This window comes from Melanerpes formicivorus, unplaced genomic scaffold (genome assembly GCF_026170545.1).
Source record: "Melanerpes formicivorus ecotype bairdi unplaced genomic scaffold, bMelFor1.0.p_v2 SCAF_6, whole genome shotgun sequence".
NCBI classification, from domain to species: domain Eukaryota; kingdom Metazoa; phylum Chordata; class Aves; order Piciformes; family Picidae; genus Melanerpes; species Melanerpes formicivorus.
Genome location: NW_027142358.1, coordinates 1,547,659 through 1,574,084, shown reverse-complemented (window position 1 = coordinate 1,574,084; position 26,426 = coordinate 1,547,659). Strand labels below are relative to the sequence as shown.

The window sequence follows — 26,426 nt, the reverse complement described above, 5'->3', positions numbered from 1 at the left end:
TCCTGATTTCCTCACAGAACTGTGATTTTGGAAGGCAAGCCTTCTCTTTATGAAAGCTTATACTGATTTTTAGGAGTAGATGCTGTTCCCTATCTGTTGTCTAATTCTGTCTGTTCTAATGTTTTCCTTTAGAAATGGAAGCATAGCATAATGGTTTCCAGATCTCCCCACAAACCTTTCTAAAGAGTTGGTGTCACATGTAATATTTGGGATGCAGACTAGTAGGGTTGGTTTGCTGGTGTTCGTGTTTTCTTTTTGGTGGTGGTTGGGGTTTGTTTGTTTATTTAGTGTGCTCTCCCTGAGTTCCCAAAGGTTATGCCCAGTCTGACTTCCACAGCTTTGGGTTTTAATGATGTCTGGTAGCTTGAGGGAAAGATTTATCCCAGTTAGAGGAGCCAAGAGGGACACAACGTTGCTTATAATATCAGAACCAAATTACAGAAATAACTGAGGTATTGTAGAACATCTGTGTGCCATCACTGATGACAAAAATTTCAATTCCATGATTGATAATGCCTAAAATGGAACACACTGGTATCCTAAAAATTCAGTGTTCCCTGTGTAGATATAAAACCAGCCAGCAATGATGTACAGTTACTGACAAGAGCCAAATAGTGCATATGCTGGATTTCTGTCCTTTTTTTTTTTTTGGCCTCCCCCTCCCTTTTTCTTTTTCCCCTCCCCTTAACAAAGTTCTGAATGCATTCATGTTTTTAAATAAAAAGATTTTAAAGTTCTCCTAACATCTAGAACATTTTAGGTTTAGGCTGCAGGTTAGGAGGAAGTTTTACACAGGGAGAGTGATTGTCCATTGGAATGGGCTGCCCGGGGAGGTGGTGGAGTCACCATCATTGGAGGTGTTCAGGAGGAGACTTGATAGGGTGCTTGGTTGCATGGTTTAGTTGGTTGAGTTGTGTTGGATGATAGGTTGGACACAATGATCTTGAAGGTCTCTTCCAACCTGGTTTATTCTATTCTATAAGCTAATGACAAAGAGACTGCATTTTGGTGGTTACAGAGCAAACAATAATAATAATAATAAAATCTTTCTGCTGCTTATTATTTTAATGGTATTTCAATAATAATAAACTTCAAACTTATATATTTTGCTGAATTTTCCTTATTTAGCAAAAGTTGGCTGAAATATACTCCAAAGTGTAATATATAGGTACGGCCTAGGTAGCAGAATAATCTGTGAAGACTGATCTATGAAATTTGAATGTTGAAATAATTGTATAAAGTACTTCACAGTGTATTTTACTCCTGAAAGATGATGCAGTATGCCATTGGCAAAGGGCTAATTTTCATTCCTGAGAATTAGTGTAATCTAATCTGTATTGTAACTGTATTTACTCTAGCGTTCCTCGCTTTGGTTTGAGATTACTGTGGTTAGTTCAAACACCACGTAGTTCTTCTCCAGGGGTAACACGCATTGTATATTGTGCTACACATTTGAAGGCCTACAGAGCACCTAAAAATATGCTGCATGACACCTTTCTTTCAATTTGTGACTGGTGCAGTATGTATTTTTTTTGAGGAGACTGCAAAAATCGATCATTTTTATGTGAGTTAACCTAATGCTTTCAATTTGACTGGCATCCCTTCTTGTCATTTCGTGGTTTCTTTTTGTTTTTACTGAGCAGCTGTTAAACATAAAAGTGTGCACTGTATTTTATCAGCATGAGCAATCCTGACATCTGTAATTAAGCCTCCCCTGTTTCTGCTTTATTAGCTTTAACCTTCCTGTCTAACAGATTGTACCAATTGCACATTTGTTTACAAAACAGGTCCGGATTGTTCCTTGAATGTCCCTTCCACTGAGTCTTACTGGATCCTACCCAACGTAAAGCCCTTCAGCCCTTCTGTGGGCAGAGCTTCCCATAAGGCAGTCCTGCACGGGAAATTCATGTGGGTGATTGGTGGATACACTTTTAACTACAGCTCCTTCCAAATGGTGTTGAAGTAAGTGATTCCTTCTTTGTTATATCCTTTCTGATGTGGCTGAGGGAAAGCAGAACTTGACAGGGAGGTAGCCTCTGTCCTGCACTCTAACAGAAACATTTATACATGTACAGAATCACAGAGATGCTCAGGTTGGAAAAGACCCTCAGGATCACCAAGTCCAACCAGTAACCCTACTCTACAAGGTTCACCCCTGAACCATATCCCCAAACAATCTCTAAACACATCCAGGGTTGGTGACTCAGCCGCCTCCCTGGGCAGCACATTCCAATGCCTGACCACTCTTTCCCTGAAATCTTTTTTCATAACATCCAGTCCAAGCTTACCCAGTCACATCTTGAGGCTGTTCCATCTTGTTCTATCACTAATTAACTGTGAGAAGAGAACAGCACCAGCCTCTCCACAATGTCCTTTCAAGTAATTGGAGAGAGCAATGAGGTCTCCCCTCAGCCTTTCTCAAACTAAGTAGCCCCAGCTCCTTCAGTTGCTCTTCATAAGAGCATTATAGAGTCTCAGAGTCCCACTTACAGAAGTCCTGGGAGCCCTTATCAGACAAAGCAGCTAACAGAAGTCCCAAACCTAACCTTCACAGCATCCCTACACTGAAATCCTATCTCAATGAAGCAGCTAACTACCAGAATCAGAAGTCTCTAGCAGCCCTAACCAAAGCTGTTCCTAAGTACCTAACCCAAGAGAATGAGAGTCTCACTGTTGCTCAGAGTGGCTGTCTTTTATACTGTTATCAATCCCTTTACAAGTAAAACCCAGCCACATATATAAGCTGAAATCTTTTCCCAATAAGAGGTGCCAGCATGTCAAGGAGGTGGCTTCTGCAGCATGTTCCAGTCAAAAGGTGCCAATGTGAGGATGTTGTTCTTGGCACACATGGAATGTTATTGTTTTGCTCTACGTAGAGTGCCAAAGAATTGGTCAGCTAAGGGATCCAGCAATTTGCACGCATCCAGCAGCTGCCCTCAGAACCATGGCTGCAACATATAACTACAGGAGACTTGTATTTAATGCATACACTTAGCCTGCTGGTGACATGCTAATAGGGTTAGGCAGGTCTTCCATATTTCACTTTGGTTTTTTTCTATTTCTGACACTTAGTATGTATGTGTATTTGACCCCCTGTTGAAAACAAGTTTGAAACAGTTCTAAATATTGCCTGGCTGATTTAGATGGTAACTTATGCATGTGTAGAGGCCCTAAATGGAGTAGAATAGAATAAAATAAACCAGGTTGGAAGAGACCTTCGAGATCATCACGTCCAACCCATCATCCATCATCTAATTAACTAACCCATGGCACCAAGCACCCCATCAAGTCTCCTCCTGAACACCTCCAGTGATGGTGACACCACCACCTCCCCGGGCAGCCCATTCCAGTGGCAAATCTCTCTCTCTATGAGGAATTTCTTCCTAACATCCAGCCTAAGCCTCCCCTGGCACAGCTTGAGTCTGTGTCCTCTTGTTCTGATGCTGGTTGCCTGGGAGAAGAGACCAACCCCCATTTGGCTACAACCTCCCTTCAGTAATTGCAAGTGTTAGCACATGTCTAGTAGTGTGCTGCTTTTTCCTGTTTTTGCTTACTTTGTTTCCTTCCATATGTTTGCAATAATCCAGAACAAGCCCCATCATCCTTAGTATTTTTTCTTTCCTACTTCTATCTCTTTTTAAAAAACTCTTTTTTGTTTTCTTTCCCCCTCCTGCTGTTGCCTGTTAATCCATTAATGCAAATTTAATGGAAATTAAAATCAATCTTATAGCCAAGAGGGTGCTCAACAATGCATCTTCAAAGCAGTGCAGAAGATACTGATATAAGCAGTTTAGTAAGGTGGGTTTCTTATGTAGGTAGTAAGAGTGATCTTAGCAACCTAGTTTCATAACTTTCTTGTAAGTCTGGTAACTTTTATTGCAGTCCCATTTTTTTTTCTGAGGCTGTTGATAGGTCCCTGAAAGAGCTGCTTCTGTTTTGCTTGATGAATGTTTCGTGCACTGTCACAAGTTAGTACACTGTCACAACTGGTAATATCACTGAACAAATCTATCCAGCAGAACTTAGTCTGAACATACAAAAGCTTCCGTTTCTCTGCAGGTGGAAAATGTTTACCTTTCTGTTTCTCTTCTAGCTACAATTTGGAAAGCAATATTTGGAACGTAGTCCCTGTATCCAAAGGGCCACTCCAGAGATATGGACACACTCTTGCTTTGTATCAGGTTTGGACTCTTCAGCATCCTACTTAATGAATTTCTTTGTGTATGCTGTTAGTGATCCTAAAATGATACATCATGAATGTAGATTTTTGAGGATAAGTCAGTCTCAGGACCCCAAACATTTTTGTATTAGTGACTGCTTCAGTGCTTAGATGTATTGCACAATTTCTGAGGAAAAAAATATAGTTGTGCCATAGATATAGACCACTTATTAGCTTGACCAACCATAAACCCTGAGAAGTGGAACTTGCCAACGAAACAAGTGTAATATCATTGGCATTGTGGTAAGGGAAGGTGAGCTGGGATCCAAGGGCAACACCAGCATGGACAGTGCCCTTGCTGACAGGCACTATCAGGTGCTGGTAATAGGGTCTTCTGACAGCTCCAGACATGGCAAGTGATAACCCAGGATAATTCAGGGAGTCCAATCAAAAGCACAAGGAGAAGATAGAGCTACAATGAATGCATGAGGTCCATCTAGGAGACAAGCTACCTACAGCACACACTGAGGTCCTTGCAGCAGGCAGTGTCAGAAGTAGTCAGGGGCTGAGGATCTTTGCCTGAGCTTCAGGTGTGGTTAATCAGGGCCATTAAGGTGTGTTAATGCCTTTAAAGGCGATGACAGTAAGAAATACCTTTTTAATTTGTGTGTTATTACTCTTTCTCCAGAACCAGAGCAGTATGAAAATACAAATTGTTGTCCTATATTATGGTTTTACTCTTAAGTTCAAATAAATATGAACTACTGGCAGTTTTGCTTCTGCTGGTGGTATCCTGTAGTCTGCATGCTGCTTTATTTAAAGCACTTCAGGCTTATTTCACTAAAAAAAAAAGGCATAAGAAAAATTCTTTGTACTGATGGAATGTATATATGGAGAAATTACTTTTATTACAAGAAAAAAAAGCCTTTTGTTAATTCCTTAATTTTTGACTAGTGTTAGTGTCGTGGGTTTGAGAGGAAGGCCCAGCCTTCTCCCTCCACAAAGAGAAAAAGAAATAAAAACCACAGCTAGCCACAGCCAGAGGAGCAAATAAGGGAAATGCTATATTTACAAGCAATTTTTAGGGAATGCGGGATATATATACACACAATTTACAGTATTTACAATATATACACAGAAATATACAGCAAAGTAAAAAAAACAATACAGGAATGAAGTCGTCCACCCCCCGCCCGGAGGAGGGTTCCCCCCCTGTACCCCTTTCTCTCCCCTTTTTCCCCAAAGAGGGTTAGAAAGAGAGAAAAAGAGCAGTTGTTATTTAAAGCAGTTATAAATTCAAGCAAAGTGTTAGTAGGCCACACACGCTTGTCTGTCCAAGGTCAGTCTGGCAGAGAGCCTAAAAGCGGACCAGCTGGAAAGGGAGGGGAAAGTGAACTGAGGAAAGTCTCAGTCGCACTCAAAACTCAAAGTTGCATTCCACCAATCTACCAATGAAATTCGTTTAGACCTGTCTTTTGTTTACAAAGCATTCAGCCACAGTGCCCCAGTACTGCCCTTTTCTTAAAGGCACAGCCTCAAACGGTCACAGTTTGTCATGTCCCCGAAATACGAAGGACTAAAAGTGAACACAGTGCATACTTTAGCCTGGCACAGATGAAGGCAAACTTGCTAACTGTGTTAGAGAAATGTAGAAGTTGTATCACAAATTTTCAGTTGGTTGCATAAGACACTTCCAGTAAGAAAGAACAAAAAAGATTGGATCAAGTCAGACCAGAGTGTTCATCTAGCCAGCTAACATCCCTTGAGTAATGAATGCCTAGGGAAGAATAGGTAAGAAGAAAGGTAGTGATAGGACTAGGGGGAATGGAATGAAGCTGGAGGTGGGGAGATTCAGGCTGGATGTGAGGAGGAAGTTCTTCACCATGAGAGTGGTGAAACCCTGGAATGGGTTGTCCAGGGAGGTGGTCGAGGCCCCGTCCCTGGGGGTGTTTAAGAGCAGGCTGGATGAGGCTCTGGCCAGCCTGATCTAGTGTGGGGTGTCCCTGCCCATGGCAGGGGGGTTGGAACTAGATGATCCTTGTGGTCCCTTCCAACCCTGAATGAAACTATAAATATAAGCAAAAATACTAAAAACAGGTAGAGGCTATTTCATACCTTATGTAACATTGTGCCATTGGCTCTACCTTTCCTGGTTATCCCTTCTGAGATAAAAGGTATCAGAGTCTTTAGTGTATTGGTACCTCAGGGATTGTTATCATAGAATTAACAGTCTCATTTAGTCCTATTAATTCTTAATGGTATTTTAGCTTTTGGAAAATCTGCTGTTGGCTTTGAACTTGTATTTTCACACAACTATTGCTTTATAACCTCAAGATCTCATTCTAGGCAATGCAAAATTCAGACATAATTGTTTTATATGCTTATCCACATGAACGTTTATCCACCCTTTCATTCATCCTTGGATTGTGCATTCAGTACTATGGGATTTTTCTGCAGTTCTTCCCTTTTGACATTGTCTCAGCTATTTTGAATAACACAGTATTGTCAGAAAAAATGTACTTTTCCCCCATCCATCCCCATGCCAGATTGTTTTTTAGCATGTTGGACAAACAAATCCCAGTTGTAGATATCTGTGGAACATAGCTAATGACCACTATTCATTTTCAAAGTGACCCTTTCCCCCCCTCCCCTGTGCCCCCAAACTTTTCCTCAGAGAATTATTTACACCTGTTCTTTCTGCTTTACATGCCCCAGAGCCTCTTAGTTTCTTTAAGGCACAAGGAACATTATCAAGCATGTTTTGGAAATTCGAGGTAATTGTCAACCAGATTTTGGGTTTCTGCAGAAGAATCCAATGATTTGCAAGATAGAACTTCCATTTCCAGAAGTTGTTAGACTTTTCATCAGTGTGTCTGTCTTATCACAGTATCACCAAGGTTGGAAGAGACCTCAAAGATCATCAAGTCCAACCCGTCACCACACACCTCATGACTAGACCATGGCACCAAGTGCCACATCCAATCCCCTCTTGAACCCCTCCAGGGATGGTGACTCCACCACCTCCTTTCTGTCTGTTGCTTTTCAGTTTTTCAGTACTGTACAGTATTTTCAGGGAGGGAATTTACATACTACAGACAGGGATCAGCTGTTATCTTTTGGATGCTGGTGACTTCTTGCTGATTGTTTTGTCAGTTTGGTGGGTTTGTGTGTTGTGTGGGGTTCTCTCCCCCCTGTCCCCCTCCTTTTTTTTTTTTTTCCTTTCTTTTTTTGGTTTGGTTTGTTTTTACTGTAAACTTCTGTTACCAATTTCTCCCACAGAAATACTTGCAAAGTCTACCATGAAGAATTCACATAGGAAAATTAATTGAATTTTATTACTGTGGCCCAGGATTCACAGAGTACTCCTTCAGACTGTCTGTTTGCACCACAAATTATCTAGTTGGGTGTATTTCTCATGCCTCTGAAAAGTGATATGGTAGTACTTTCTATATAAGTTTCCTGGCCACTTGTTAAACTGTTTCATGGCTTGCCTTTATATGTCTCTGAGTTTTAATCTGCTGGAGTTCTTGAACCTTCATTTTGAAGTACACTTTTCCTTCTAGCAGTCTCCAGAGGAAGAAGTTCTTCACCATGAGAGTGGTGAAGCCCTGGAATGGGTTGTCCAGGCAGGTGGTTGAGGCCCCATCCCTGGAGGTGTTTAAGACCAGGCTGGATGAAGCTCTGGCCAGCCTGATCTACTGTGATGTGTCCCTGCCCATGGCAGGAGGGATGGAACTAGGTGATCCTTGTGGTCCCTTCCAACCCTGACTGATTCTATGCTTACCCTTCTGTTAAGCTTTGCATATTTTGTTAATTTTAATGGGAATTACTGTTGGATTTTGTTACTTTTTAATAGGTAGCCTTCACATGATCTGGGTATGTCCTTAAAATGTCTTTAAAGATATTATCATTTTAGTTGTACCTTTTAATTTCTTTATATGATTAGTCTTCCTTTTATATGTCGCTCCTTTTCAGGCTAAGGAGAATTGTAGGTGTGGTTTTGTTCTTTTTCTGGCATCTGTTGCTCTTCTGAAGATGTTGAACCCATACATGGCGTGGCTAATGTCGTGGAGGAGGTTTTCAGTAGTAATGTGAACTAGATTCTGTGCATGCCCCCAACATCAACTTAAAAATTGTGTGTGTTTCTTTTGGTCAGTTGCTTTACTCATTCCAAACATACCTGTTCTTTGAAAGGGCAGATGTTTCTGACCACTATCTTTGGTTATTATGGTCCTTGTAGAATGTGGACCTTAGAATAGAACAGAATTAACCATGTTGGAAAAGACCTTTGAGATCACCATATTCAACCTTTAGTTGAGAAACAGTCAAGTAATGCATCATTTAGCAGCTCAGAATGAAGGCTGTCATTTAACATTTTTATTTCTCAGTGCTAATATTTTCTTCAGGTATTCCAGACTAAAGGGCAACCATTTGGGAGATACTTTACCAAGCAAATATTAAATATAGTAGGCTTGTGTTAATTCAGAGAACTGTTTGGATCTCAGTGAGGAAATGCAACTCTTACCTGTAGCTTTTGTTAATCTTAACAAGTGTGTAGTGAAGAAGCCGTTGCTGTTGTCGAAGGCACATGTTAATTAGCAATTAGAATTCACTAGTAATGAACAGAGCACTGCTCTTGTCAAATAATTAACTATGCTTGTAAGAGTGATTGTGTCAAATGTTAAAAATTACATGGACCAGAAGAAGCTGATTATGTAAGCTGAAGAAATGTCAAGGGAAAAAGTATGTCCTTTTACAGACAATGCTTAAATTGTTAGGATAAACTTTTGTTACCTTTCCTTTTAGGTGTTCAGTCTCTTGGGGGGGGAAAATAAAAAGGCAAACACAAATAAACAACAAAAATACCCAAACAACAAAACCATCAGAAAAGTAGGTTAGTATGAAGAGTAGTAGAACATAACACCTAGAGATGGCAGCTTTGAGCTGTGTTTTGAGCTGTATACTAGTCATTGTGTAATGTTGCCTTTATAGTTAAGAGAAAAAAATATCCACAGAGAAGAAATTAGATTAAGTTTTTGACTTGAGCTCCTGAGATTTTGAAGCCTAGTGTTAAACTGCAGTGAGAGCATAGAGCTAGTATTGCCTGATCATGGTGCAAGGTAAATTGAAGCTGTATAATTGACTCTGTGGAGGATGAAATAAGTTACTGTGCCCATTTCCCTCAGAAAACTTCTTTAGTTAAAATTGAAGTACTGTACTTCTTTATTCTGAAGGAAAAAAAGATCAGAAGACTCCCACTGATGTATGGTTATAACAAGTGACTAAGACTTTTTATGCATTTCTGGAGCAGAGAGTATGAAAGTGTTCTTGCTTTTAGACCAACTAAACTGTTAGTACCTTCAGTGTCTCTTCAGTCTGGTTATTGGAAACTTGCAACCTACCTCTGTTAGCAACTGATTCTCCTGTATCTCAAGACTGTATATAGTTCCTGGCATCTTGATACTGAAAACTGTCAACATACTTTCAGATAATAGGACTATAAAGAGACTGGAGAAACTGGCTTTGAAGGTTTTTGGTATAGAATAGAATTAACCAGGCTGGAAAAAAACCTTTGAGATCATAGAGTCCAACCTATCATCCAACGCCACCTAATCAACTAAACCATGGCACCAAGAGCCCCATCCAGTGTCTTCCTAAACAACTCCAGTGATGGCGACTCCACCACCTCCCTGGGCAGCCCATTCCAATGGGCAATCACTCTCTCTGTATAGAACTTCTTCCTAACATCCAGCCTAAACTCCCCCTGGCACAGCTTCAGACTGTGTCCTCTTGTTCTGGTGCTGGTTGTGTAGGAGAAGAGACCAACCTCCACCTGTCTACAACCTCCCTTCAGGTAGTTGTAGAGAGCAATAAGGTCACCCCTGAGTCTTCTCTTCTCCAGGCAAAGCAACCCCAGCTCCCTCAGCCTCTCCTGACAGGGCTGTGCTCCAAACCCCTCCCCAGCTTTCTTGCCCTTCTCTGGAGATGTTCCAGCAACTCAACATCTTTCCTAAACTGAGGGGCCCAGAACTGGACACAGAACTCATGGTGTGGCCTAACTAGTGCTCAGTACAGGAGTGGAATGACTTTCCTGCTCCTGCTGGCCACACTATTCTTGATGCAGGCCAGGATGCCGTTGGCCTTCTTGGCCACCTGGGCACACTGCTGGCTCATGTTCAGCCTACTATCAACCCGTACCCCCAGGTCCCTCTCTGCCTGGCCACTAAACAGGATAGGGAGGTAGGAATTTGAAAAATACTGGATCTCAATTAGAATAAAGTAGAAAGAGAGTCAGATACAAGGTGTGTATATGGTCGCTGCTGGGCGTTTGCTCTGTAGCGAGCTGCTTGTATCACAGAATTTGCCCTCATATTTGAGCTGTTGCTCATGCTCCCCAAACAGTGGAAAGATGACTGGACGTTGAGATTCGTTTCCTTTGAGACTGGCAATAGGAATGAAGCAAACAGACAGGCTGACAAAGTAGCACTTGTAAAGATATTTTACAGTATATGGGGCATTTTATACACAATCAAATTTAATTTGACTCATTTGAGTTTTATGGATGTTACTTCCCATTTTAAAACTTTATTAAAAAAGGGTAATTGTTTTTGTTTCCTTTCCCAAATTAATTAGCATTGGTGTTGAGTGTGTATATTTTCTGGTATTTTTTTATTAGTCTAATCAAAAGCTAGCAGTAGCAAAGGAAAAGAGTGAATTTTTTTTTCTGCTTTGGTTTGTTGTTGTTCTTTTAATGCCTATTGTTGTTGGCTGTTGTAGTGTAATTTGGAAGAGCACTAGAATGTGCAAGTATTTTCTACCTATGCTATTAATACTAGTGCTAATTAACTATTACTGTGGTTAATTCTTTCAACTGTAGCCAGCAACCATGCATAAAACTGTTGAAACAATAAAGAAAGAAAAAGAGCATTCTTGATTAGGTTGATGTAATGACATACAAATTGCTGCAGTGGGTTCTGTAGTGAAGCAGAATTTGGTCCTGTTGGGAAGCTTAGGTTATAATAACCTGTAACTTAGTAGGTTCTTATTCAGTGGGAATATAGTTCCACAATAGGGTAGGTGGATGTGAGGAGGAAGTTCTTCACCATGAGAGTGGTGAAGCCCTGGAATTGGTTGTCCAGGGAGGTGGTTGGGGCGCCATCCCTGGAGGTGTTTAAGACCAGGCTGGATGAGGCTCTGGCCAGCCTGATCTAGTGTGGGGTGTCCCTGCCCATGGCAGGGAGGTTGGAACTAGATGATCCTTGTGGTCCCTTCCAACCCTGACTGATACTATGATACTAAGTATAATAAAGCAGCCTGCAGGAGGAACAGTTAAGTGAAGATTGCTTTCCAGCCTGTCAGTCTTGATCTAATGGGAGGATTATGAGATCAAGTTGATTATTGGGTTTTTGTTGTGTGGTTTCATGTTGTTGTTTTTTTTTTTTTCTTTTGATATAAGATATAAAAGAATATTTTTGGTACTGTTACCCTGTTGAAGTGGATGATGGTCTGGGGAAGAGAAGGGAAGGTTTTAGATGCTCCTGATCCGGATGGTACATATTGAATGAAGAAAACAGGTCTGTGATAGATGAGGTATTGCCAGATGACAGCTTCCCTTATATTTTGCCTGAAAAAAAAGTTCCAGAAATGTCTTAATAGTGCACAGGTTTGACTAGAATTTAAGGAGTTTCAAGTTTATATAGAAAACAAAAGTTTTCTTGTTTTCATTCTTATCTTATCTTACTACTTGATGTAAACTAGCAGGACTCAAATTCATTTATGTACTACTGCATGGGTACAGATTATGGGGGGGAAATCAGACTGGTAGCCTTGTTTTAAGGACATGAAGAATGACTGTTCTTCTAGAGTGACATTTTTGGCCAAATATTCAGGAACAGATTCAATTTATGTGAGAATTAAGGCAGAAACCTTACTTCTGGGGGATCAACTTCTCTGTGTAGCCATGATACAGTCAAGAAATAGAAAATTGAAACTGTTTATTTTAACATGATTAATTTTCTTCCATTTCATTAGAAATGGATTGTAACTTGCCCCCTTATTGCCTTTCCTTTACACATTATTATTATTATTATTAATTTTTTTCCTTCTTGGTGGTAACTACCAGATAAGATTCTTTTGGAATGCAGGCAGAATTTGCATAGCAGTGTAATGTTCCTAGGTACAGCCAGAGCTGCTGATAAGTATTGTTCTTGTAGAGAAAAAGCACAATTGCCAAAGTCTAACAAATCCAACCACGATAAGCCTTAGACAAATCTTGAATTAGTGCATTTATATGACATATAAAATCAATATTAACACTGAGATACAGTGTAGGGAAAGGAGGCTGTCCAAGGTCAAAGGAACTAATGATTATGGCTCTCTGTTTAAGTTTCAGCATGAAGCGTGCAGAAGAGTTATTTGGCTCTGCTTTATAGTCTGTTGACTGGGACCTAGCTGACAAGTGGGTGCTCTTACCTGCTCTTTTGGTGGTCTTGTGGAGTAAATTCCTTGCCCTATTTCAATTCTTTTTGTGCTGTAAAATGCTCCTCTGAAGGCATTTGAAGTCTCGTTAATTCTGTTACCCAAAAAACCAGGTGATGCTTTCAGGGCATGATTTTTCAGGCGTTGCCAAGCACACAGCCTTGGAAGTCAGGAACATGAGAAAGCTAAAGTGAAGGGTAGGATGGGGTAGGATAGGATAGGATAGAATTAACCAGGTTGGAAAAGACCTTTGAGATATTCAATTCCAACCTATCTCCCAACACAATCATCTAAACCATGGCACTAAGTGACTTATCCAGTCTCTTCCTAAACACCTCCAGTGATGGTGACTCCACCACCTCCCTGGGCAGCCCATTCCAATGGCCAATCTCTCTCTCTCTGTATAGAACTTCTTCATAACATCCAGCCTAAACCTCCCCTGGCACAGCTTGAGACTGTGTCCTCTTGTTCTGTTGCTTGTTCTGTTGCCTGGGATATTGGAGCACTGGTGTTTGTTGTTTGGGTTTTGTTTTTTGCAGTCTTTTATTTTATTTGCAAATTATTTTATCAGTTATAATGAAGCTTTGAATGCTCAAATCACCATTTTAATTTGTGACTACTCATTTAAAGGTGAATTGGTTCTGCTCTGGAAGGGGGGTTGAACTCAATGAAGAGGTCCCTTCCAACCCCTAACATCTTGTCATCCTGGGAATTAATTTTTGGATTTGGAGTATTTTCATGTAGACCCTTACTTCATTTGATACTTTATGAATAAATGTACAGAGAAAGTTTTGTTGTGGGTTTTTTGTGTTGTTTTGTTTTTTCAGTCCTTCAGGGCTTCCCTCAGTATTTACATTTCAGACTTCTAGAACAATTGGTTTACCAAAATTCTGTAAGTTTTTCCTGTGTCATCTATTTAGTCACCCTAAGTGAATATTCAAGGTTTCTGGGTTATGGTTGTGTTTTGGGTTGGTTTTTTTGTGTTTGTGCTGGGGTGTTTTTTTTGGTCTGTTTAGTTTTTGGGGTTTGTCTGTCTGTTTGCTTTGTTGTTGTGTTTGTTGTTTTTTTTTCCAATGTGGATTTCATTATCATCCAGTGGATTATTTTTGTAATAGAATATTAAGCAAGGAAGAGGCTCTCCAAAGGTGTGCCTGTGTTAAAAGTCTGTTTTCATGGAATCACAAAGGACAGTTGAGGTTGGAAAGGACCAGCACACTCCCTGATCAAAACAGTCAACTACAGTAGGCTGCTCCAGATATTGTCCAGTTGGGTTTGAATATATGCAGTCATTCTACAATGACTCTGAACAGCCTGTTCCAGTCTTTGACCATCCTCACTGTAAAATATATGGGTTTTCTAAACTTGGATTTCTTGTAATCCAATTTGTCTGTCACCTCTGATCTGTTCACTGGATAATGCTGAGAGAAGTCACAGATTCACAGATTGCATCAGGTTGGAAGGGACCCTCAAAGGTCAGCTTGTTATTTTTCACCCCTTCCTACCAGGAGAGGGTAAAATTTATTTTTATTGGAATTGGTTTTTTTCTTTGCAGAACTTTTTTTTTTTTTTTGATGATGATATCAATAAGGTGAAGAAATTAAGATTGATTTAATGCTTTAAAACTGTCCTCATTTCTCCAGCAGACTTTCCAAATTGGGACAGTTTGTTTTTTCTCCTGTTTGAGTTATTCTCTTGTTTCCGTTTGTTGAAATGTGTGTGTCAATTGTTGCCCTGCAAGGGAAATACTAGATCAAATGAATATTTTTGTCTTCTCTTAAGAAATATGATTTCACTCTTTTGTTCAATCCCAGCTTTGGTTTTAGGATGAGAGTGGAAGGCAAGCATCATATCTGCCCTAAATGCACAGTCAGCTATTACAGATCCTACACCTTTGGGCATTTTTCTCTGTCATTATGGTTTATCAAAAACTCCTACTGCAATAATTTTCTTGGGGTAAAAGGCTGAGTTAAGAAAATGACAACATGTATTGGAAAGTTCCATTGATTCCATTGAAACTAAGAGGAGCTACACTCCCTGTTTTGTTGGCTTGTACCAGAAGAGCTGCTGAGAAACCCAGCTGATGCCATCTGTAGATGGGAATGTCATGAATAAGTGAGCTGCCTACCTACTCAGTTTATAGCAAGAAATTTAACTTTTGCTAGAACTCCCTGCTGAGCAGGAACTCTGAATTACAAGTTCAATATACAGTACAGTTTTATATATTTTGATTTGCATATGATAATATTTGTATGACATTTTAATTGGGAAAAATACCCATGAGGTCTTTAAAGTTTTCTGTAACCTGGATAATATTATTAATGTGAAGTGGTATATCTAAAATGGCCAAGGTTACTTTACTGGGTACATGCTCACCTTTACTATCTGGCACTATGATTAAAAGTCTTGCTTCTGACATGTGGTATCAAAATTTTATAGTATGAGTCTATTGAAGTCTGGTATCTTCTTGGTACTTATCTGCCTGTTTTATCTGTTCCTGGAAAACCTTACAGCTGCTGTAGCACCATTTCCTCTTGTGTCCTTCCTACAATCTCATCCTCATTAGGCTTTCCAGGTAAAGGTCACAGAATCACAGAATGGAAGGGGTTGGAAGGCACCTTGGAAGATCATTGACTCCACCTTTATGTACCCAGAACATTGTGTTTTGTCCTGTATAACTATGCATGTAACATTCTTTTTTCCCCCCATTCTTCTATTGACTTTGGTCTGTGAGCCCTTCTCCATGTTCAACTGATCATTGCTAACTTTTAAAGTGGTTTTCAGCAGCAGTAGGAGCTTCTTAATCTCAGAAATAGCCATGAGCTTAACTTAGTTAAATCAGTTTTTGTGGTTGATAGAGCAGTTGTCATGACCTTCTTGTCTTTTTCTCTGTGAATAGACTTGTGTACAGGATCTGCTGTGTCATTTATAAAGATTGCTCCTCACAGAAGTGTGCTTTTATCTGAACTTTGAATCATTTAAGCAGAAGTGTGGAGAGAACTTTCTTACTGTCAGCTGTCTGAGTAATCGTTTCAAAGTTCATGCAGCTCTTCAGGTCACTTTTTTGTTGTTGTTGTTTAGTGTCTTTCCTCAGTGTCAGATACTTTTAAGAAACACTGTTACACAGCAGCTGTAACTCCCTAATTAGCTGAATTTTTCCTGCTGTGATTTGTTCTCTGCATTTAAAAATAAATAATTAGTCCACCACGTTAGTGGTGTTGATTTGCCTTTTGAGATCTGTGTGGCAGTGTAACAAATGAGCCATCTAGAATCCTTTGAAGAAGAAACCTATTCAAGCCATTCCACTGGGTTCACAGTATCACCAAGGTTGGAAGAGACCTCAAAGATCATTGAGTCCAACCTGTCACCACAGACCTCGTGATTAGACCATGGCACCAAGTGCCACGTCCAATCTCCTCTTGAACACCTCCAGGGATGGTGACTCCACCACCTCCCTGGGCAGCCCATTCCAATGACAAATGACTCTCTCAGTGAAGAACTTTCTCCTCACCTTGAGCCTAAACTTCCCCTGGTGCAGCTTGAGAGTGTGTCCTCTTGTTCTAGTGCTGGTTGCTAGAGAGAAGAGACCAACCCCTTCCTGGCTGCAACCACCTTTCAGGTAGTTGTAGAGAGCAATGAGGTCTCCCCTGAGCCTCTTCTTTTCCAGGCTAAACAATCCCATCTCCCTCAGCCTCTCCTCATAGGGGGAGTGCACATCTCCCTTGCAGCTTGTGTGGGTCTTCACCAAGATCTTCTGAAATGTTGGTTTATCTTATATGAAAAGAATGGGTTCAGATGCACACATCTAATCCTACTACAAATTCCTGCTGAAGGATGTGAACATCTTCTGTTCCAACACCATCAGTCCAAACTAATTTGGTGCCATGGTTTCGTTGATTGGATAGTGTTGGGTGATAGGTTGGACTTGATGATCTTGTAGGTCTTTTCCAACCTGGTTAATTCTACTCTACTGTACTCTATAACAGGGAGTTTTTAAAATGAGTGATTTAAAAATTCCAAATCAATATCTTTACCTGCCTCATATGAAGAATTAGCTTTAAATCTTGCAGAAATTTCAGGTATGTTCTTGTACACTTGAAGAGAGGTGTGACAGTTTGGTCAGTCATTTACTAACTAACCCCTCAGAGTAATGAAATTTTTTTTCTGTGGTTCTGGAGTCTGTTGTTTGCCATCAACCATAGCTTCAGGGCCAGCATTATAACCTTCTCAAGCCTTTGTTTTGTTGTCATTCTGCTGAACCTCCATGTTTGAGCTAATCTTTCTTGACGTGCATGATGATAGTAGCATACAGCTAACATTTCTGTTCAGATCCTATCAGCTCCTTGTCAATAAGTCTGAAATTTCCACATGGTTGATCCAATCTTCTTATATTAGGTAGTTTCTTTATCTTCTAGCCTCTTTTTCTGAGGATCAGTGTTGCATGCCAAACAAAACTTTGCCCAATGTGCTAAGCCTGCAGCTGCCTTTTTTCCTTTTTTTTTCTCCTTTTTTCCTAAACCCAGTATGTTTGACTTTAGACTCTAAACCTTATTGCAGTATGCAGAAGACACTTGCCAAATGTACAAGGACCATGCAGATGGCCTGCAGAGTGTATGTTGTTCTGGCATTTCCTAGCAAAGATTGTCATTGACAGTACCAGAGGCAGTTATTTAACCCAAGATAAACTGTCCTTGATCCAATCTGTGAAGCCAATAAGCTGGAAATTGTTCTCTGACTTTGTGTGCCCTGAGGAGGTTGAAGGAGGTGATTCTCCCCCTCTACTCTGCTCTGGTTAGACCCCACCTGGAGTACTGTGTCCAGTTCTGGAGCCCCTATTACAGGAAGGATCTGGTTGTGCTGGAACGTGGTCAGAGAAGGGCCACAAGCATGATTAGAGGGCTGGAGCTCCTTTGCTGTGAGGACAGACTGAGGGAGTTGGGGCTGTTCAGTCTGGAGAAGAGAAGGCTCCAAGGAGACCTAATTGTGGCCTTACAGTATCTGAAGGGAGCCTACAAGAAAGCTGGGGAGGGACTTTTTATGGTGTTAGGGAGTGATAGGACTGGGGGGAATGGAAAAAAGACACCTAGAAATGGGTAGATTCAGATTGGATGCTAGGAAGAAGTTCTTCCCCATGTGGGTGGTGAGACAATGGCACAGGTTGCCCAGGGAGGTGGTAGAAGCCTCATCCCTGGAGGTTTTTGAAGGCCAGGCTGGATGTGGCTGTGAGCGACCTGCTCTAGTGTGAGGTGTCCCTGCCCATGACAGGGGGGGTTGGAACTGGCTGATCCTTGAGGTCCCTTCTAACACTAACGATTCTATGATTCTATGATTTTACAACTCTAGATGAAGTCTGAGGTTTACTGGGATTTGCATTCAGTCAATATTTAGCTAAACCATTCATTACTTACCAAAACAGATGGCATTGCTGTTTGAGGTGTGTGGTTCATGAAGACTGGAAAATCTGTTTTTCATCCCTTTAAAAGAACTTAAAAGTACTTCCCTTTGGGATTTGATTTTTGGCAAATGTGCCTAAGTGATTGCTATACACACATTGCCCCTTTTCTTTGGGCTCTGATGACTGAATTTTCTCAGGACTTTGAGGGAGAATGTGCTCTCTTGTGCATGTCCTGGATGAAATCCTCATAGACTAACTATGTGCAAAATCACATTTCCATTCTGTGAACTGTTCCTTAAGACAACAATATAATATCCTTTCTGTTTAGTGTGGTGGGGGGGGTGTGGATTTTTGGGGTTTGGTTTCTTTGTTTTGTGGTTGGGTTTTTTGTGTGTGGTGTTTTTCCTTTTTCTTTCTTTTTAACAGTGCTTCTGCATGAATTAGAAGAGCCATGTAATTAAAGTTTTTCTGCTTGAAGTAATCCAGTTGAGACTGATTTTTTTTCATGTCCTTTCCATGGCTGAGTTTATTTTTTTACAGAGAAATAGTCTCCTTATCATCATTGTTGATTTTGTTTAAATATAATTTTCCTGGATTAGTGTCTGATATTGAGCTGGTTAATGTAAGATTAAATGTGAAGGTTTAAATCAGATTGCTCAGTTCTGAAATGCTGCACAGCACAGAAATATGCAGTTCAGATGTTATCTTTCTGTAATCCAGTATTTGCTTTTCTCTTCTTTCCTTTCCAATTTTTGCAGGAAGACATCTACATGTATGGTGGCAAAATTGAAACAAATAATGGCAACGTTACTGATGAGCTGTGGGTTTTCAACATACACAGTCAAACGTGGACTGCCAGAGCTCCTGCAGTACTTGTACATGGTCAGCAGTATGCTGTGGAAGGCCACTCAGCGCACATAGTAGAGCTGGACAGCAGAGATGTGGTCATGATTATAATTTTTGGATATTCTGCCATATATGGTTACACAAGCATTGTGCAAGAATACTACATCAGTAAGTCACTTTCAAACCATTTTAATCGTGTACTGCTAAAAACAATTCTGCTTAATTGTGTTAAAGTGAAGAAGACTCCTGTTTTAGGTAAGAAGTGTGTGCGTGTGTCTATACATACTCACTCATATATAGAGAGAGCAAAATAAGTAAAATATCTTTTTGCCTTCAAATTATGCAGGTTAGATTCCTTGTTAAGCAGAAGCATTTGGAGTAGAATAGAATTAACCAGGTTGGAAAAGGCCTTAGAGATCATCAAGTCCCACCTATCATCCAACATCATCTAGTCAACTAAACCATGGCACCAAGCGCCCCATCCAGTCTCTTCCTAAACACCTCCAGGGATGGTGAATCCAACACCTCCCTGGGCAGCACATTCCAATGGCCAATCACTCTTTCCATGAAGAACTTTTTCCTAACATCCAGCCTAAACCTCCCCTGGCACAGCTTGAGACTGTGTCCTCTTGTTCTGGTGCTGGTTACCTGGGAGAAGAGACCAACCCCCACCTGGCTGCAACCTCCCTTCAGGTAGTTGTAATGGTTTTGTCTGCTCTTTTTTACTCTAAAGGAGATAAAGGTTGAAACTGGAAATTCCATGCAGTGGTTATTGCTGTGATGGAACTTCCTCTCTTTTTTTTTAAAACCACAGTCTTACCTTTTTTTACCACAAAGTAGAGTGAAAAAGAATAAGCAGAGACAAAAAAAAGGTGTGTGGGAAGACAGAGTACATGAACAGTGGTTACTAAAAGAGTGCAGTTGTTTTGAAGGTTCTTTTAATGTTGCTGTAATACCTCTAACCTGATTTTTTGAAATGTAAAAATAACATAGTTCATCACTGGGTGTAGGTTTCCCTCTAAAGTAAATACACATTGCCACCAGAGGAGATAAGAGAAAAATGAAGGCTAATTTTTGTATAGACCCTGCCATGCCTGTCTGGAATTCCCCGGGTGAGCTGCAGGCTTTCCCTAGGGGAAAGCTTTCCCTATGTGTTAGATTTATATATATAGTGCCTCTAAGTTATTGTTTCAATAAAACAAACATGAAGGCCTATACCTTTTGATACAGTTGTAGGAATATTTATATGCCCACTGATTTAAAATGGTAATTTCTTTTTTGATTCCTTGTATCCTCTGGAGTTCATCTAACTCCCTCAGTTATTTAAGCAATCACAGAATGCATAATATTTTAAAGTGATGTTTCTATGTTATGGTGTATCAAATTGTTTTTTTTTAATTGTTCTATTAAATTTTTTTCCATGTATGTATATTAACACTGAACAGATTTATGGGCTGGGGAAATCCTTTCAAAACTCAGAGAGTTTTTATGCTTCCTGGTATTGTCTCTTGGTAGTATTGAACATTTTTTAACAGCCTGTAGCTAAGTTTACAGAAAACAAGGGAAAAAAACCCCACCCAGTCCACCAAAATCCCAAACCATTCATACCACGGTGATAAGCTTTGAGTAAGAGAAAGCAGTTATAATGGGTCTGAATTATTCTCAAGTTTTCATGTTTTATCCCACACTCATGGGAAATTTGGTTTGTTGGAGAAACTATGCTTCAGGAAGATGTGAAACTTAAGGGCAGTCTTGGCTGTAGCAACCATAAAATGATAGAGTTTAAGATCCTCAAGGCGTCAAAGAGAGGGCAAAGCAAGCTCACTGCTTTGGATTTAGAGAGAGCAGACTTCGTCCTCTTCAGGGATATTCTTGGCAGAGTGTCATGGGATAAAACCCTAGAGGGAAGAGGGGCCCAAGAAAGCTGGTCATTATTCAAGGACCACCTTCTCCAAGCCCAGGAGCAGTGCATTCCAAGAAGGAACAAGGCAGGCAAGAGTGCCAGGAGGCTGGTGTGGATGAACAAAGTGCACCTGGACTTACTTGGGCCAAAAAGGAGAGTCTATAAGTAATGGAAATGAGAATGGGCCGTGGGGGATGGGAGGACTACAAAGAAGTTGTTCAAGCAGCCAGTAGTCAGGTTAGGAAAGCAAAAGTGTGGATAGCATTGAACTTGGCTGGGGGCAAATAAGAAGATTTTTTTCAGGGACAGAAAGGCAGCTAATGAAGATGTGGAACCTCTACAAAAGGCGAATGGAGACCTGGTCATGACAGATACCAAGAAAGCTGAGGTGCTCAATGACTACTTTGCCTCTGTGGTCACTGGCAAGGGCTCTAGTTGTACCCAAGCTCCAGAAAACACAGTGGGTCTGCGTGTGTGAAGAGAAAGATCTGCCTGCTGCAAGCAAATAGCAGGTTTAGGACCATCTAAAGAACCTAAGGGTGCACCAGTTCATGGGGCCTAAAAAGATCCACCCATGGGTCCTGAGGGAACTAGCAGATGAAGTTGCCAAACCACTGTCCCTCACATTCAAAAAGTTGTGGCAATCTGGTGAAGTCTCTGCTGACTGGAAAAGGGGAAACATAACCCCATCTTCAAAAAGGGCAAAAAGAAGACCCCCAAAACCATTGGCCAGTCAGTCTCACCTCTGTGCCTGGCAAGAATGTGGAGCAGATCCTTCTGTAGGTCTTGCTAAGGAACACAGAAAATGAAGATGATGTGATTGGTGTTAAGTAACATGGCTTCACCAAGGGCAAAGGATACCTGATGAACCTGGTGGCTTTCTATGAGGGAGTTACAGCATCAGTGGAAAAGGGAGGAGCAACTGATATCACCTACCTGGGCTTTGTGTAAAGTGTTTGATACTGTCCTGCATGACATCCTGGTCACCAAATTGGAAAAGTATGGACTTCAGGAGTGGGCCACTGGCTGGATAAGGAATTGGCTGGATGGCCACAACAGCTCAGTCAACATCTCAATGGAGACCAGTGATGTGTGGCATCCCTCAGGGGTTGGTACTGTCAAATTCTGGAAAACATCAGACGTGGTTTGCAGGCAGATTTCACCACGCAAAAACATGGGAATCCTTTTCTACTCCAAACTTACAGTGGTACAGGAAAAGAGCTTCCTATTGCCCTTTCTTGCTATACCTAGACTTACGACTTTTGAGGAACCAATAAATCCTGCTATGGGAATTATGTGAACAATTTTACTAACTTGAACCATAAACTTGCTCTGGGTTACTCCCCAGGGAAATTTATTTCCCCTTAGGTTAGCAATACCTCATAAACCTTCTAAGAATCTCAATGTGAGTCTCAAGGTGAATATAATAATGGTGTTCTGGTTTAGCTGAGGTTTATAAAAGCTCTTTTGTATATTAAGAAACTTCTGAATAAGTCTGTTGTGATTTTTGTCTTATTTTTTAGATGACAGAGATGTGCTTGGGTTAGCAGCATATCACTTGGGTTCCTAGACAGATTTTTTTGGATGACTTTGGAAGTGGGTTATGGGTTGCTTTTGATTAAAAGTTTTTCTTAGAACAAGTGTCAAAAGTAATGACCCTGTGATGTAACATGTGTTTTCCCTTTTTGCAGGCTAGCATAAGCTTCATGGTTGCTTGAAAAGTGATAAATTTTGTCAGTACAGTGAGATGAAGATGGCACACTGAAGTGCTTCTTGGACATTTTGTTCTCATTATGTAATCTGTTTAGAGGCTGTATTGTGGTAAGGGAAGATCAGGACAGTTCTTGACCTTTCCTTGGATTTTTTTAGGGCATCTATTACTGCATAATAACAACCTCTGCCACCAAGCTTAGAAGTGCACAATTGTCAGTGCTGGAAGGGACCTCAAGGATCATCCAGTTCCAACTAGATCAGGTTGCTCAGAGCCCCATCCAGGTTGGCCTTAAAAACCTTGGGGATGAGGCTTCTACCACCTCCCTGGGCAACCTGCTTCACTCTCATGGTGAAGAGTTTCTTCCTGACATCCAATCTGAATCTATCCACTTCTAACTTTGCTCTGTGCCCCCCAGTCCTATCACTACCTGACAGCCTAAAAAGTCCCTCCCCAGATTTCTTGTAGGCCCCCTTCAGATACTGGAAGGCCACAATAAGGTCTCCTCAGAGCCTTCTCTTCTCCAGACATTTTAAACATACTTTTAGAAACAACTTTGTCTCAAAATGCTCTTTAAATTATTCTGTTTTGAATGAATGATAAAATCACCTTTGCTCAAATTTTATAGGATTATGATTTTTAATTGACCATCTTAATCATTTTCAAAGAAAGAAATAAGGAAAAAAAAAACCACCACAAACTAAAATAAAGTTTTGTGTCATTTCACTTGCTTTGCATTCTTTGATAATAGTCTCCCATTTTTCTTGTGATTAATTTCCTGTGAGCAAAAGGCTGGAATTTATCACTTTGGTCATCAAAATCAGTGCTTTAAAAAAAAAATAAACAGCATATTGTGTAATTCCTTTTGAAACATTTGCTAACTCTTAAACAGTTTGGGTTTTGTTCACAGTGTCATTGCAAAATTGGTTATCATTTTAGTGACTCGGTGTCTTCTGGTTCATAGCTTACCTTTATCTATGGCCTGTTTATGTTCACTTGTTTTCTGGGTGATTACCTTGTTCAATGTAAGCAGCTCCTATCCCTTCCTGGTATTCTCTTTGAATTGTTTCTAAACACCAATCCTCCCTTTTGCAAGACTGACAAAAGCAACCTCCTCTATACCACTCTCATTCTAATAGTTGGTTGCTGTACCTTTTCCACCAGTAGTTCATCTCTCTTGAAAAGCCTTGTGACATACTAGGTGAGACTTCACCAGGGCCTGGCTAAATAACCTTAATCCTTTTTTGCTGGGAGCATCTCATTTGGTATGTAGTAAAATGTCATTTGTATTGCATCCATGATAAAGTCATGCCCTCAGCTTCAGTACATTAAATTAGTTTAGCTTCTCTCTCAGCTGTAAATTCTCTTTCTGTTATGTTGTTGAAGATGTCTTGTCTTTTTTTTGTCTTTTTTCTTTTTTTTCTCCTCTTCCACTTGAGCAGGAGTTGAGTTGGGCATGAAGTGAATGATTCTGTTTGGCAAAGCTGACTACAACGCCGTAGCCCGTAACTCTGTCCAGCTGTTTAGTATTGCACAGAGTTAATTATCTGAAGTTATTATAGAGACTTGCTTCAGCATTTCAAGGGAAAATTTATCACAGAATCACTAAGGTTGGGAGAGACCTAAAAGATCATCAAGTCCAACCTGTCGCCACAAACCTCATGACTATCACAGTATCACTTAGGTTGGAACATGGCACCAAGTGCCACATCCAATCCCCTCTTGAACACCTCCAGGGATGGTGACTCCACCACCTCCCTGGGCAGCACATTCCAATGGTGAACGACTCTCTCAGTGAAGAACTTTCTCCTCACCTCGAGCCTAGGCTTATGTAATAAAATTCTCTGGAAGATTGGCCAGATGTTGATGAAAAATGTCAAATTGCAGATAAGAAGCAAATTGCAAATAAGGAATTATTCCTATTACAGGAATGATTATGTGTGGGGTTGTTTTGTTTCTTTTTCCACCCACCCCCCCAAATTCATTTGACCTTATTTTTACACTGTTAGACTTACAAATTAAAATCTGGAAATAATAAAAGTCCTATTGCCTTATTTCTGGTTTGTTTACTCCTAGAGCTCTTTCTGTATTTGGCTTTTTCAGCTGCTGAGGATGCAGTTTGGCATGACTGATTTGGTCAATCGAAGACTTCATCTGATATAATGATAGAAAAAGTGAGATCCATTTGGGAATGAAGAGAGTTATGTAAATAATGTCAATAAAAATTGGATTTCCGTTTTTAAAAAAAAAGTTAGGTGAAGATCCATATCAATAAGTTATTTTAAACAATAAAACAGGCAGATTATATGGATAGTCTTTAAATTCAAACAGAAATGCATTTTTGCCTGAGTGATGCAATATTCAGGCTGCTGAAGAAGTGTGGAAGACATCAAAACTGCATATATACATTTCAGTATTTAAAATACAGACAGCTCAACTAAACTTTAGAATGAGTTATAGAAGGAGAAACTGTAAGACTGCTTCTGACTTGTTTCAGAAAGATGTTGCTGCACTCTTTTCCACAAATTTAGGTCATTAACCATAGCACATAGTTTTCATTATGCAAAAAGGAACAGCTACTCATATTTAGCTGTCTATACTTTTGTGCAAGTCATAGAAAGCTATGCAATATTCAGTTTTACTGTGAGAGTGCTCTAAATGCTGCATAAACCAGACAGGAATACAAAGTGTTATGCATGTGCTCAACTCCATCAACTCCATTGTGGGAGTTTATATGGAGAATTAGTAAATTTTCCCTGAAAAGCATAAATGCTGCTCTTTAGGACTCATTTGTAATCAACAAGCAAGGATGATGCTGGTGATTAGAAAGGTGTGTTTGCAGGTTGACTTCTCACCAACCCTCTTGCATAACTTGTATTGAGTCAATCTATTTGTTAGCAAAGTAATTTGTGTGTACACTACAGTGTTATTAGTGTAAACTTGATGTTTGTGTTCAGAGTTTCAGTTTTTGATAGCTTGATGATATCCAGCATAGAGATGCTAGTGACTTTACATATAAATAATCTAATATGCTATGTCATATTAGATTAGCTATTAATAGATTATTACACAAATATCAGCATTCATACACATAAAAAAAATAATTACATTGCAGTTTATACTTTCTAGCATGCCATAAGCACTTGTTACTGAAAAAAAATGCAGCTTAGAGAGGCAGTGCCTGGAAACCAGTTAATGAATGTAGAATTGCAGCTTAAACTCATGAGCCTCTTCACTGAACAGAAGAATCAGAGGAAAAGGAAGTAATCTTAACTGTAATATCAGATAAAAATTGAAATGGAATTTAAAATAACTTTCAGATGAAGCAAGCTGTATGGTGGTGTGTGCTAGCCTTGGATAAATAACTTTATAATGGCAGCCAATTTAGGTTAAGAGTTAGGAGACTGCTCCCATTTGGAAGTCCTTGTCCACAGTGTCTATTCTTCTGACATAATCTGCAAGAGGCTGTAAGTGAATTATTTCTTCCATTTCCCTGGAAGAACTGGCTGCCTGATCATCACAGGCTCTTTTGAATAGACTGGCTTCTACAGGAGATACTTACCTCCTGGATTGCCTTTTTTGTGACTTATGTCAGCAGCCAGGAAGACAGAAGAGAGAGGAAAAAAATCCAGGAAATTTCAGGGCCGCAGGCAATAAGTCACTTAACCTTTCTGTCTGTTTTATTGCTATGATAAAGTATTTTACAATTGTGTTTTATTCTTCAGTCATAACAGCTATTGTGAATGGTTTTATTTGGCATCTCTTTACAGTTATTAATGATGTGATGTAAAATGTGGATTTAAGTGCCAGTTTAATGAGTTGCTATCAAATTATCCTTCTGTGAGTTCTCAGCGACTGAGTAGGTATTCTTGCAGTTAAATAACTAAAGAAACTGTAGTCATAAACTGATTTCTTTTTTTAGTTCAATAATTTTAGT

The 26,426-nt window shown here is 40.1% G+C and overlaps 1 protein-coding gene across 2 annotated transcripts in view; it reads left to right on the top strand.

Moving 5' to 3' along the window:
- Window positions 1-26,426, top strand: part of ATRNL1 (attractin like 1) — a 618,199-nt gene that overhangs the window by 65,241 nt on the left and 526,532 nt on the right. For both annotated transcript variants that reach the window (XM_068139299.1, XM_068139300.1), the window contains exons 6-8: window positions 1,788-1,962; window positions 4,094-4,181; window positions 18,788-19,043. In XM_068139299.1, coding sequence (XP_067995400.1) covers window positions 1,788-1,962; window positions 4,094-4,181; window positions 18,788-19,043 — 519 coding nt within the window. The remainder of the gene's footprint in view (window positions 1-1,787; window positions 1,963-4,093; window positions 4,182-18,787; window positions 19,044-26,426) is intronic.